This window comes from Nomascus leucogenys, chromosome 13 (genome assembly GCF_006542625.1).
Source record: "Nomascus leucogenys isolate Asia chromosome 13, Asia_NLE_v1, whole genome shotgun sequence".
NCBI lineage: Eukaryota > Metazoa > Chordata > Mammalia > Primates > Hylobatidae > Nomascus > Nomascus leucogenys.
Window position 1 is genome coordinate 47,924,188 of NC_044393.1, and position 13,118 is coordinate 47,937,305.

A 13,118-nucleotide genomic window follows, 5' to 3' on the forward strand; every position below is an offset into this window, starting at 1 on the left:
AAATTCTGCTCTGTCTGAGCATATGCCAGGACAAAATGCTGGAGTGTTAACATCAGCCTGGAGTAACTCTCAATCATCAATTAATATGTCAATGCAATGGGTGTATAAATACCCCAACTTCCTCACCCCTCAGGCAGGATAACTCTGAAGCACATATTCTATACCAGCTCCCAGTTTTCCAGTGGGATTGAGTTCCAATTACCCACAGTGACAACTTGCTTTATGATGTACCCTTTATTCCTGCCTTCCTTTCCTTATCTCAATTCCCCACTCTTCTACCAGTATTTTGTAGAATCACTCTTTGAGTAAACTACTTGCATTTAAATCCTTATGCCAGGGCCTACATCTGGGGACCCAAATTAACACTTGTCTCCTCTTCCACTGTGCCAGGGTGACTCCTCCTATTTCAACAATGACTTTGTCTCTAAAACCAGTAGCTAAGGTTGCTTCATTCTTTCCTTCTTAACTCTCTCCTCCTTTCCTTTCACAGGCCTGTGTGCTCTTGATTCTCTTTCTGTATCGCCAACAGTCCAAATTCTGACTCCTCATTCCTCTTTCTCCTTTCATGTCCAAAGTTCTCCAACATTTTGTCCTAGGACTTCACTTTGTTTTCTCTCAACAGTCTTCCTTGACAATCCTATTTCTTGCCATGGCATGAATGAGGTGTATGTGAACAAATCCTTGTGCATGTTACTTTTAGTGTCTTGATCACCTTCATCTCCTTTTTACTTTGATAACTCACTTCCATGAACTTCATCATTATCTGGAAGTGCTCAATTTTTGGAGCCTTGAGCTTCAATATCCCACTCACCAACCATAGCTCTCTCCCTTTCATCTCTCTCACTGTTATTTCCAATTTACCTATTCTTCTATTTCATTGACACTCTATTCTTTGGAAGATTCCATTTCTCTCACCTCTGAACCGTAATCTGAATGTTGCTTAAGACATTCTTAAGATGTCTGCTGGTGCCACCATAAATCCGTTCTTTCCCACTTGCCTCTGCAGTACTGCCCAGAAATCATGATCTGTCCTCTGTCCACTCCCTCTCTCATGTCTACTAGCAGTGTCCGAACTTCCATCTCCTTGAAGCCCCCATCCTAACACCTCCTCCCTCCCTCTGAACATTGACCTTGCCTCTTAATCCTCCGAAACAATTGTGACTCCTAAGTGGATATTATCACCACATTCTCCTCTGTGACCTACAAACAGGACTTCCCCTGCCAATTTTTTCCCCTTTAATCTGAAATTGAGATAGCTCCTTTTTCATGCTTAGGCTAATTTCTTCATTTTTCAGTAAAACCTAGCTACTCAAAAGATGAATAAAAATGAATTTGTAATTGAAGTTCTGATAAAAGTACTTGTGGTAACATTAGAATTTTAAGAAAGAACTAATATAAGCAATACTATAAATTATGCTTATTAGTAGAAGGTTAATATTTATATGCAACATGATTCAAAAATAATGATATACCTAACAAACATTGGAATGTGGAAGTGGGGAAGTTGAGAGAAAATGTCAGGATGCTAATTTCCCCATTTTACAAAGCACTGAGTCCATAACTCACAAAAGTTTAAATATGTGATTAAATAAGTAAACATGTAATTAAATATGTGTAATCTATCTACCATGTATGTATAAAATATGTAACTACAAACTCCTAAATATTAGACACAATAATTTCTTATTAATTTTAGGGAGGTATATTAGGAAATAATATCTCCTTTGTATAAGATATTTATCTGAAGTTTAACAATTTCCATAGTTTTCTTTTGATTTTCTCTTCTGTTACATTTTATAATAATTAAATTGAATGATTTAAAACTTAAGATAGCACATATGATGAGATCTCAGCTCTATAAAACAATTTATATATCTCTCTTCTCTCTATACTTATTCATACAGAAGTATCTGCAACAGAGTTTATCTAATGCTGGTGATGGTTATTTCTGAATAATGAGATTTGAGATAATTAAAAAAGACCTTCTTGTATTTTTTTATTACTTGGAATTTTTTAAAATAATGATGATGTGTGATTCTGACAAAAATATCAAAGTTATTACATTTTTCATATTATCGAGGTTCTTAACTTATCTCGTGATTTAATTTGATTATGTCCACTCATGGTATTCATGAATACTGCAATGTGTAAAAATATTGTCTTGACATTGAGATGTTTACCATCTCGCAAACGGAAGGATTCACTTTTTTGTTTGTGTGTGTGATTATTTAAATCTTAAGAGGAAAGATACTCAATTGTCTACTACATCTAATACCAACATTAATTAAGTCATTCATTCAACAAATATTTCTTGTAGACTTAGTTTTGCCAGACACTGTGTTTACACAGAAAGCAAGGCTGACAATCTCTTTGCCCTCTACTTAAAACTTTAGAAGAGTGAAACCCAAATATTCCAGGTCAAAACGTTTTTCTCTAATGACTTACAACACTTTGCAAATGTTTTAAACCTAAGTTATTATCTTTATGTTCTTGATGCTTCCAATAGTGATTCTGTATATTGTTCACTTTTCTTTGGACTCTTTTGCCTTTGATACAAAATGAGCATGAAATGAATCTATTTAGGAAAAACTAGGAGAACAATTGGATATTTATGGAAGTTAATGTCAAATTTAAAGTTATAAACAAAGAGAGACCCCAGGATCCTACAGTTTTCTTCCCATTCTTGTCAATTTTCTAATGGAGAAACTGCCAGTACCCTATAACAGTCTTAAGTCTACTTCACTCTATGTCAGGAAATTAAGAGTGTGTCATTGTTCTACTTTCAATGTAAGAACTTGTTTTATTCAATTATTTTTATCAGACAATCTCAGCATATCACAACAATTTCCAAAAAGTTGTGGTCAAATTAGCTTCAGTGACAAAAAATTGTTAAGGTAGTTAAATTATTTTCATATGTGTCTCGCATAGAAACCATCCATTAATACACAACTATATATTTCAGACTGAAGTGTTGACTCAGATGTAATTTCTTGGCTTCTTAATCACTTGTGGACTTTAGCTAAATAAATACACCTTAATAAGGAAAGTCAAACAGAAATGTCAGTTTTTGAGCTGTCCTGTGATTATTTGTATCTCAAATAATAATTCACAAATTCAGCACAGAGTTTCTTTTTGAAACGTTGGATCTGAACTGAATGAAAAATTGAACTTCAGATTTCATGTTTTATTCTTAAAGCCAGACCTCTTTGAGCAGTTAGTTTGAGCGGAATATATAATTATTGTGAACTTAACTATAGCATCACTCTCTGATGTGCTATAACATTATGATCTATAGCTAATAAGATCTTCTGAAATAGAAATTGATTTCCAGATATTCATTCAATTGAGAAAAAAAGGTGTATTTCCCCTCTTTCCCTTCTTTTGTATTTTGATCAGGTTGTAACTGCAGACTTTACTTTCTTTGTTCAAAGAGCTCATCTGTTCTACTACTGATAATATTGAAGTTGGGGAATTTTAGAGAAACAAAGAAGCATGCCAGTTGCCCACTTGCTGGTTGCCACTTAATTCTATTTCCTAGCTGAATGGCTGCCTATAGAGAAATGGATTCTACAGGAATAGTTTCTTAAAAAATAGTTTTTCCAGCACCTTCGACCTGAGATTATGGACAAATCACCACCTTGTGGTCCAACTGTAGTCGTAGTGAAGGGGCACATATTAAACACCTATTATGAGTAAGGCACATTGGTTGCCAGCAGGAAGAACAGTGTGTAGAATGGGTTCTATTTCTTGCTGGAGAAGACAAATCACAAATATTTGAAAAGTTGTTTGGTAATATATGGTGAAAATATGTGTGCTGTCACAAAACTTTGGAACAGTTTTTATTGTGATTTGGCTCGGTTTGCCTTCAAGGTTTAGAGATTCACTCTAGCAACTTAAGCAAAGGGATATTTACTGACAGCATATTAGTTTGGGCAGTATTCCCAAATCTCAGTGCCTTAATGTAATAGCAGTTTATTTCTCACTCATATAAGGTCTTCTAATTCACAGACCAGGGACCTGGGCTCCTTTCATCTTGTGATGCTGCTTTGGCATTTGGTGTCGAAATTTACTGTTCTCAATTACATCAAGCCCCAGAGGAGAGCAGAACACAGAGAAACAATCGATAGAGAATTCTTACGCATCAGGCATGGAAGAAGTACACGTGACTTCTGCTTGCATTACACAGGCTGGAATTGTCACATGATCATGCTTATTTACAAGGCAGGCTGGGAAATGCGGTCTTGCTGCAGCCCATGAAGAAGGAGCAATGAATTTGGTGCTTAGCTCTTCAGCCTGTTACAGGTGCCTTTTGCTGGAAACTGTGGTTGGAAAGCTATTAGAAACTTAGATAAAATGTCTGAGTTTCCCATGGCCTGAATGGGCTTTCTCATGGTAATTGTACTGCATTCTCCTCTCTAGAGCAACTAGCCAGTCAGATTTCCTGAGGAATCTAGTATAATTGGCTGAGATAATTACCATGGTCTATAATGAATTACATTTACTGAATTTGGGCCAGGTCATCTCATGGGTCATGACTAGCCCATGGATGGATTGCTGCTGGGCTGGGTTCCTATTCCTCACTTAGTCAGTTGTCACTCCCTCACAAGTATAACCCACAGCTACTTTTTTGAGGAAAATAGTGTCACTAGGGCACAACCTGCTGATTGTTACTACTTCAGTAATAGCTATTTTATCCTATGCACTCAGTGCTGTGCCCAGAACTTTACATGCACTAACTACATTATTTATTTTTCACCACCACCATGTTTTATTAACCACTTTCAGAAGACAATGAGCCTCTGAGAGATTTAGTAATCTAGCCAAGTTTCCAGTGCTACCTGACTCCAAATCCTGTCATCTTTACCTTTCAACATTATTGTTCCTGGTTTTCTTCGGCCACAAGAGGGGTATTGGGGACGTTGAGTGTTCTGATGGCTATGACTGGTATCAGGGAAAGGAATTGATTATACGTCATCAAAGCTCCAAATGGATAGAGAACACCGTGGTCTAGGTCAACCAGAGAGGTCTTGAGGGATGAGCTTGGATTCGATCTAAGGCACAACATGAATGGCAGCCATGTCTAGGGAAGCAAGGTTACAGGTTGCTATTTTCCCTTAGCTACTGTGGTAAATCTTTTAGTTCCAGAAGAACTGTCCCTTAAAGTCTTCTTAGATTGAAATCTTTTAGGGAATGCTTAGGATCAAATCCATATGCTGTTTTTATTTTTTTCCTCCAAATATTGTCAATTTTGATCTAAAGAACTTTGGGATAGGGGATGTGGAAATACTGCAAGATAATTCTTCCTTTGACTTACAATTGGTTGCATGATGAAGTAGAAGTAAAAGCGTATAATCTGGATTCAGCATTGTTGTGACATTAAGATACCATTAATTGGGTGGTATCAAATATTCAAAATACGTATATCTGACCAAAAATTTCTATCCATAACAGGTAAAGAAATCCCACAAATAAAAAGTGAAGATGGACAACCCAAAAGAAAAACTTTTCAGGGCAAAGCATTTGAAACAAATGTGTTTAAAAGAGGATATCCAAATCATCAATAAGCACATGAAGAGGTGTTTAACTTTAGTTGATAATCAGGGAAATTCAAATTAAAGTCACAATGAGACAGTACTACATACCACCAGAATGGCTGAAAGAAAACAGATGTAAAATATCTAGTGTTGGTGAGAATGTGGAGCGGCTGGAACTCTCACATACTGCGGGTGGGAATGTAAATTGGTATAACTACTTAGGAAAGCCATGTGGCTGTTTGTCTGTAGCCGGCAGAATTCTGAGGTGGCCCCCAAGATTTCTGCTCCCTGGTGTACGTGCCCTATGTAATCATCTTCCTTTTGAGTGTGGACAGCCTAGGTGGGACAGTGAAGATGATAGATTTCACTTCTGTGATTAGATTACACAAAGGTGAAGAGATTTATCAAATGTTATTAAAGTCCTAAATCAGTTGACTCTGAGTTCATCAGAAGAATCAAAAGGAAAACAATCCTGGTGGGCTTGAATGAATCAGGTTAACCTTGTAAGGAGAGTGGGCTCTTCCTGAAGGCAGATGTTTGAAGGGTGAGGTGTGAGAGGGCTATGGGAGGTCTCCAGGGGATGAGAGTGGTCCTGGCTCAGCAGCCAGCAAGAAAATAAAGACTTCAGGCCTAAAACCACAAGAAACTCAATTCCTCTAAAGGCGTGAATATGCTCAGAAGAGGGTTGTTTCTTGGTCATGACTCTAGATGGGACACGGCAGGATATACCTTGATTTCAGCCTGTGAAGACTTGAGCAGAGGACCCAACCAAAATGTGCCAGACTCCTTACCCATGCAAACTGTGAAATAACAAACTTGTGTGGTTTCAGGCCACTAAACTTTTTAGTGGTACACAGCAATAGAAAACCGATGGTCTCGTAAAGCTGTATGTATGCGTATCCTTTTACTCAACAATTCCATTTCTAGGAATTCCCAGTAGAAGGCCATATATGTGTTTGCCAAAATACATAGACTTTAATATCCACAAAAGCTATATTTATAATAGCCAAAACCTGAAAACAAAGCAAGTGAGTGAGAAAAGGACTTAGGGATACTGGTAATATTTTGTTTCTTGATTTGGGTGCTGGTTACACATGTGTGCTCAGTTTGTGAAAATTCCCTAAGCTGTGTTCTTTCCTAAATTATACTTCAATAAAAGTGAAGTGACCAGAAATTTATTAATTTTTTACTGCCTGGCAGCATAATGATTATTAGGTTGTTTTTAAAATTAAAAAAACTCACACATTATAAAAATGGTCACATGATTTTACTTGTGTAATCATTTCAGCATCTGTCCTCTGTGGATAAAACATAAAACACACCATAATAAAATGAAACCCCTAGGATAATATCAGGTTCTTTTTAAACCCTAACTCTCACTTGATTTTTGGTTAATCTTCAACAGATTGCTTCAATAAATAATTTTTGTTTTCTGTTTCAAATGAATTAAAATTAGTACCATTTTGAGAATTTTAAGGCACTCTTTGGAATAACGCCTTTGTCATTACTGTAAACTCATTCACTCTCCTAGACATAGTATCTTTTCTGATGGACATAGGTCTTTGGGCCAGGGCCAGGTCATGATAAAATAGAAAGCTTTAATCTCCATAACCTTTTCAGAGGTAAAGTTATAGGTGTTTTTATTTCATTTTAGAGAGAAAACAAATGTTTGTTCGTGGTCTTATAAGAATCAATCAAATAATTGACAAACAATTAAATATTCATATATAGGCCACCATGCTAGATATGGAGACTATATAAAGATATAGTATATCATTTCTCCTCTTGGAAGATTTATTGTCTACCTGAAGACATAAATACATGTACCCATTAGTTAATGACATATGTTCATGTGTTAATAGAAAATAAATGATAAATATAAAAAAAGTAAAAAGAAAAGGGAAAATATCAGAACTCTAAAACTGTGTCTCAAGGGAAGAGTTCTTGGCAGTCAGGGAAGGCTTCCTGGAGGCAGCATGATGTAGAAAAGCAATTATTTTTCAGTTGAGCAAATTTGGTTTTAAGTCTGAGTTCTTTTACTTCTCAGATATAAGCAGATACTTAACTTCTCAACGCCTTAAGGTTTTCATCTGAGAATTACAGCTGATGCCAGTAATTTCTCTCATAGATTTGTGAGGTTAGAATGAGATAATTTAATAAGAAAGCATGTTCTTCTAGTCTCCATTGCTGACCTTTCATATGGATGAATAAATAACCACTGAGAATCTTCTGTGTCTGTCACTGAGCCTCGGAGCAGAGAGCAGTAGGGAGTAGGGAAGCATGCTAAGCGTCAGAGCAAGGAAGGAGAAGGACATAAGGGCCTCTAAGATGCACAATAACAAATGTTGGCAAAAGTACAAAACAGTATGATGAAAGCAAGATAGGATGGTGTCTGGGAAACCTGGGATAACAAATACAGCCAAGGAAGTTTCCTTCAAGGCTGGCAAAACAGTAATGTGCTGGTTACAGGGAGGAAATGAGAAATATAGGAGGTATCATCCCTGAATATTTACCTTTTAAGTAGAAATACAACAACTAAACCCATATTTACTTATATACATGAAATAATGAGGACAAGTGATGGCATTTATTAGCTTATGTAGTGCAGTATTTGCCTATCAGTTGCATAAAAATTTGGAGGAGGGAAAGCTCACTGTGGTCTGTAGCATCAGGAAAGGTTTGAATTTAGGTCTTGAAGAATGGACAAGACATGGATCCAAAAGGAGGTTTATTCTAGGCAGATGTTGCACCAGGCAGTCCCTGTTACTTAAATGTGTAAAAGAGAAAAAAAAATCACTGGATTTGGTTGTGGGGTACTACCTGAGAGGCTATGGAGAAGTAAGGAGAGAGGTCTCTCAGATGGGAACTGCAGGTTTCAGGTTGTGACGCAAAATCAGTGCGCTCCTCTCCAAGAAAGAATGAAGGACAAAGAGGCCTAGTTATCTGATCTCTGATCCTAAGGGCACATTTTCAAAGGGAGCAGCAAAGAGAAGAGAAAACCACTGAGAGCAATGGTTTTCAGAAACCTATGGCTCCCTCCCACTCCCCTGCACCCATGAAAAGGTGTGGGGGAGGGGGAGGGAGCCACAGGTTTCCGCAGCAAGATCACACTCAAGAATTAAAATCCCTTTTCAGCTTATCTCAGTGCCCCACATCCCCTGAAAGCACCTAGCTTGCTTGGGTGGGTACTAAGGAGTAAAGAGCATGGGTTCACTTCTGAAAGATCTGGATTGAAGCCCTCGCGTGTTTTTATCTCGCACCCCTTTCTGAACCAATTTCCTCAACGGGGCCATAGGCTCAATACTGATAGCAGCCTCCTCAGAGATGTTGAGAAGATTAAGTGAAAATCTATGTAAGGACTCCAGCACGTAAGCTTCCGTATAACTGATAATAATCACTATTATATTTTATAATGGCGTTTGGGTCCTGGGTCTTGCCAAGTTTGGGGTGGGGGGGTGTGTGAAGAAGGAAGGTCGGCTTCTTTATTGTGTTGGTGTCTCTCAAAACAGCCGGCAGGCCACGGGCCAAAATCACAGCGGGGTGCTCCCCCGGCCGGCGCCTTCTTTCCCCTGCTCCACCCACGCTTTCCAGTGCAACAAGTTCCTTCCCGCAAGACCCGCCCGCGCGCCACCGGCGGACCCGGAGCCTCTTCCCAGACCTCTGTCAAACTCGTCGCCAGACCCATCTGGGGTCGAAATCTCGGTACTGCCTACGCCATTAGGAGGAGGGAGAGCCCCCCATACCTGGAGGAGCCCTGGCGGTGGCTGGGAGAGAGGCGGGAGGCTTGGGAAGTCAGGACAGAAGAGACTAATAAGAGCTTCGGTCTGCGCGGTCCTTCAAGGCAAAACCAGTAACCAAAAGCACCCACCGCTCATCTCACTCCTCTCTCTTCCTGGGATCAGGAGCGAGATGGAGCCCAAAATCTCACTGACCTCCACCCAGCCCTCTGGTAGCCACATCTCTGTCCTTTGGGTTCCCCTCGCCCCAGCTTCTGTCTGCACCCACACTCCACCCCAGCCTGCGCCAGGTCCCCTAAGGACACTGGAGAACCCTGATACATCTTTTGCAGGAGAGACACGCAGGTCAGCCACAGCCCCCACCCAGCGCCCTTCTCTCTTCTGTCCTCCCAGGATGAGTACCCTGGAGTCTCCAAAGGAGATCCAAGGTGTCCAAAGCTGGGAGGCTCACCTATATGCCCAAACTGTCCAACTCTGGCAACTTCTTGGAATGGGGATCCCCACGCTCTAGTGGGAAAGCCAGGCTGGCCGCCCACGCATCAGGAGAGGACACCTCGACTTCTCCGTAGGGAATCCCCCTCAAAATCCACCTCTCCAGCTCCTGTAGCCGGGAGTTGAGAACTAGGGAGCCAACCAGAAGTGCGCTCCAAGGGTGGGCGGTCGTGGGCGGGGGTGAGGGCGCAGAAGTTCCGCCCCGATTTTAGAGACCAGTTTCTTTCCAAATCTCCTAGAGTCAGGAAGCCGTTGTTCCCAGAGAGGAGCAGGGACTGAAGTCACTGGGAGGGAAGTCCTCCCGGTGCGGGGTGGGAGAAACACCGAGGTGAATTGCAGTGTCCAAACGTCCAGCCCCGTCTGTAGGAAACTATTCTTTCTCCGGGGGATGGGGGTGGGGGAGACGTCCCTGGCCAAGCAGCCAACGCCAGGCTCAGCTGTTCAGGGCTTCATCCCTCCATCCCCAGGCAGCCTAGAGAACTTGGTACCTCGGACAGCATCCCGGGAGCATGGCATCCTGTGAAAGGTGTTATCCTATTTTCGCCATCAAGTCAAAGAGCAGTAAATTATTTTGATGACCTTACTAGTACAGATGAAGGACATTTTAATTACATAACCGGTGAAAGATCACCGGAGGCAATATCGTGTTAAAGAGCCCATGGCGGAATATCTGCATCGCACGAGAAAGAGAGAAAACTTGCAAATCTGCAATGAGATTGCGCAGGGCTGCCCCCCCCGTTTTGAAACAACATGCGAAATGCATGGGAGAGCTTACCTTTCGGACTCCAAAGCCGTGTTCTGCTGCAACTTGGCGAGCTGCGTCCTCTCCCCCTTTATGCAACTCCACAAGAAAATGATTCGTGAAGACCGGTCGCTCAGCAGATGCAAAAACCATGACACAGAAGAGGAACCCAGCGGCCGCCTTCCACTGGGAGACACAACCACCCTTCATCCTTCTTTGGGAGTGAAAAGTGGTGCTAGGAGGCGCGCAGGCTGGCGGAGCAGGGGACTCGGAGGGAGGGTGCAAAAAAAAATTTTATATATAGTTTTTAAAAAAATCTTTGTATAGAGAAAGAGACTGAATAGGGTCTTGGAAAGCAGCGAATCAGTGTGTGTTCTCCAGCATCTGGCTGGAGGGGAAGCCGTGCAGTCAGGCGGCCCGGCGCGCGGGCAGGGGTGCGAATGTGGGGTGCTGTGTGTACCGGAGAGAAAGAGCGAGTGTAGGTCTGTGCTTGATGCTAAATCTGCATTTTCAGCTCCTCCTCAGCTCCAATTCCCCAGGGGCTGGAGGAGAGCACCAGCTCGGGTGACGTGAGTCCGCCAGCGGCCAATGAGGGCGGGGGAAGCGGCGGGCCCCGCCCTGGGCCGCCCCGGGCCCGCCCCCGCCCACCCCCGGCCCGGCCCGGCCCGGCCGCCTCCGCCTTCTGGGGGCGCAGCACAGCGCAGCGAGCCGGCGCCCCGGCCCCTTTCAGCACCGGAGAGCTCCCCCATCTCAGCCTGGCCCGCCGCGCGCCCAGGAAAATCCCCCCAGCTGTAATCAGGGCAGCGGCGGCGGAGTGATGTCATTGTTTGTGGGAATCTGTAGGCTCTGGGAAGGGAATTACGGTGTGTGCCGCTCTCGGAGGCCCTGAGGGGAGCTGGGGCGCCGGCTTCTGTGCCTCTTCCTGCTTGTTTCCCGCTGCAGAAACACCTCTCTTTCTCTCTTTCTCTCTCTCTCAAACACACACACAAACACACCCAAGGCATACTTGCCTCCCCTTATCCCAATAACAAAGCAAATATTAACCGTCCTCCCACCACTTTGGGCAAATCCCCGGGGAGGTTTGCTCTCCTTGGCAGCAGGAGGGTTGGGGAAAGCACCTTCTAGGGGTGATCCATGGGGGGCGAGAGTGCAAGGACGAGCCCTTGTTTTTTGTAGGCTCCAGGCAGGTCCGGAGCGAAGCGGCTGGGAAGCCTAGAAGGAGACCGGGCTCGCCCCACCCGCGATGGTGACTGGAGGAGGCTCCTCTAGAAGTCCTGGCTGCACCTCCAAGATCTGCCTTCAGGAGAGACGCGGCCGGGGTGGACACGCCGGGAGGTGCATTCTCAGACCTGGGGACGTTCCACTGCACAAGGACAGCGAGGGTGCTAGTTGGGGAACGCATAGCCACCGATCCCAGGCGCCGGGCCAAGTCGCCCGCTGAACGTCTTCTTCTGGAGGCAAATTCAGGCACAGCGACGGGGGGCGGGGGCAACTAAGTTATCCAGTTAAGAAACGTGCACTCGCACTGGACTCTGCTAACTGCTGACGACGGACTCCGCTTCTTGCCTGAGAGGGAGGAAGAACGAACGTTCTGTATGTAACGAAATGAGGACGACTGTTTCAAAGCAACTTAAATATTGTTGTATTAAAGAGTATTTACACTGATCTCGTTGTATCATTTAGCTTCAAAGCTCAAAATTCTGCTTTACTTAGATAAGAGGTAAGAGATCTTTTCTTAGGGGCTTAAGTGCATGCAATTCAGAGAGGAAGAGACTATTTATACCATCGACACGTTACACACACTCTCTCATGTATATACAGATTCCTCTCTTTTTATTTTAGCATGAGGTCCAAATCTACACAAGTCAGAACCTACGCAAGAAAAGCACCATCGGTAGAAATGAATACACTTTGAATGCCATGGACCACCCTGTCTTCAGAGAGTGTCTGTTTGCTGACATAGTTGGCTCCCTCAGAGCCCTTTAAAAAATTGTCAAATAAAAATGTGGGCATTGCTGAAGGTTTCTATTAAAACATTAGAAGTCTGTATGACATTATTTATTATTGTTATTTGAATTCCTCTAAGAAAATTAAGCTATCTGTTAGGACTTACGGCCGTGGTGGAGGCAAGGTTTCTGGAGAAGTATTAAGATGGTGAAAGTATTAATAATGGGAAACAGATCAACTCTGGGCCCCTCAGCTCACTACTGCTCAGAGGCTCGTTTCTGCCTTTGTTCCCCCTTTCTATCACTCTATCTTGTTTAACAGCTTACCCCCTCATAGTCCATCCATTTGAGTATAACACAAGGTTTTCATATTTCACTGTGTTAGCCAGGATGGTCTCTATCTCCTGACCTTGTGATCCACCCCCCTTGGCCTCCCAAAGTGCTGGGATTACAGGCGTGAGCCACTGCGCCTGGCCACTTCATTTCTTAAATAATTTCCAAATATGAAATGCGGGTAAATGTTGAATCTCACATAGCTACATTTTAAGTAACTAAAACTGTGTAAAATTGGCCACAAATGATATAAAACCTGAATGGCTAATTAAAATAAGTCCTCTTTAGTGGTTTACATAAAATACAGCTCATCATAATGTTGTCAGGACAGAAT

At 42.5% G+C, this 13,118-nt stretch overlaps 1 protein-coding gene across 1 annotated transcript in view; it reads right to left on the reverse strand.

Moving 5' to 3' along the window:
- The window catches only part of PCSK2 (proprotein convertase subtilisin/kexin type 2), a 259,315-nt gene extending 248,226 nt beyond the window's left edge, over positions 1-11,089 (reverse strand). Inside the window, exon 1 of the mRNA XM_003268203.4 lies at positions 10,539-11,089. Coding sequence (XP_003268251.1) covers positions 10,539-10,715 — 177 coding nt within the window. The 5' untranslated portion in view covers positions 10,716-11,089. The remainder of the gene's footprint in view (positions 1-10,538) is intronic.
- Between the last annotated feature and the right edge of the window lie 2,029 nt (positions 11,090-13,118).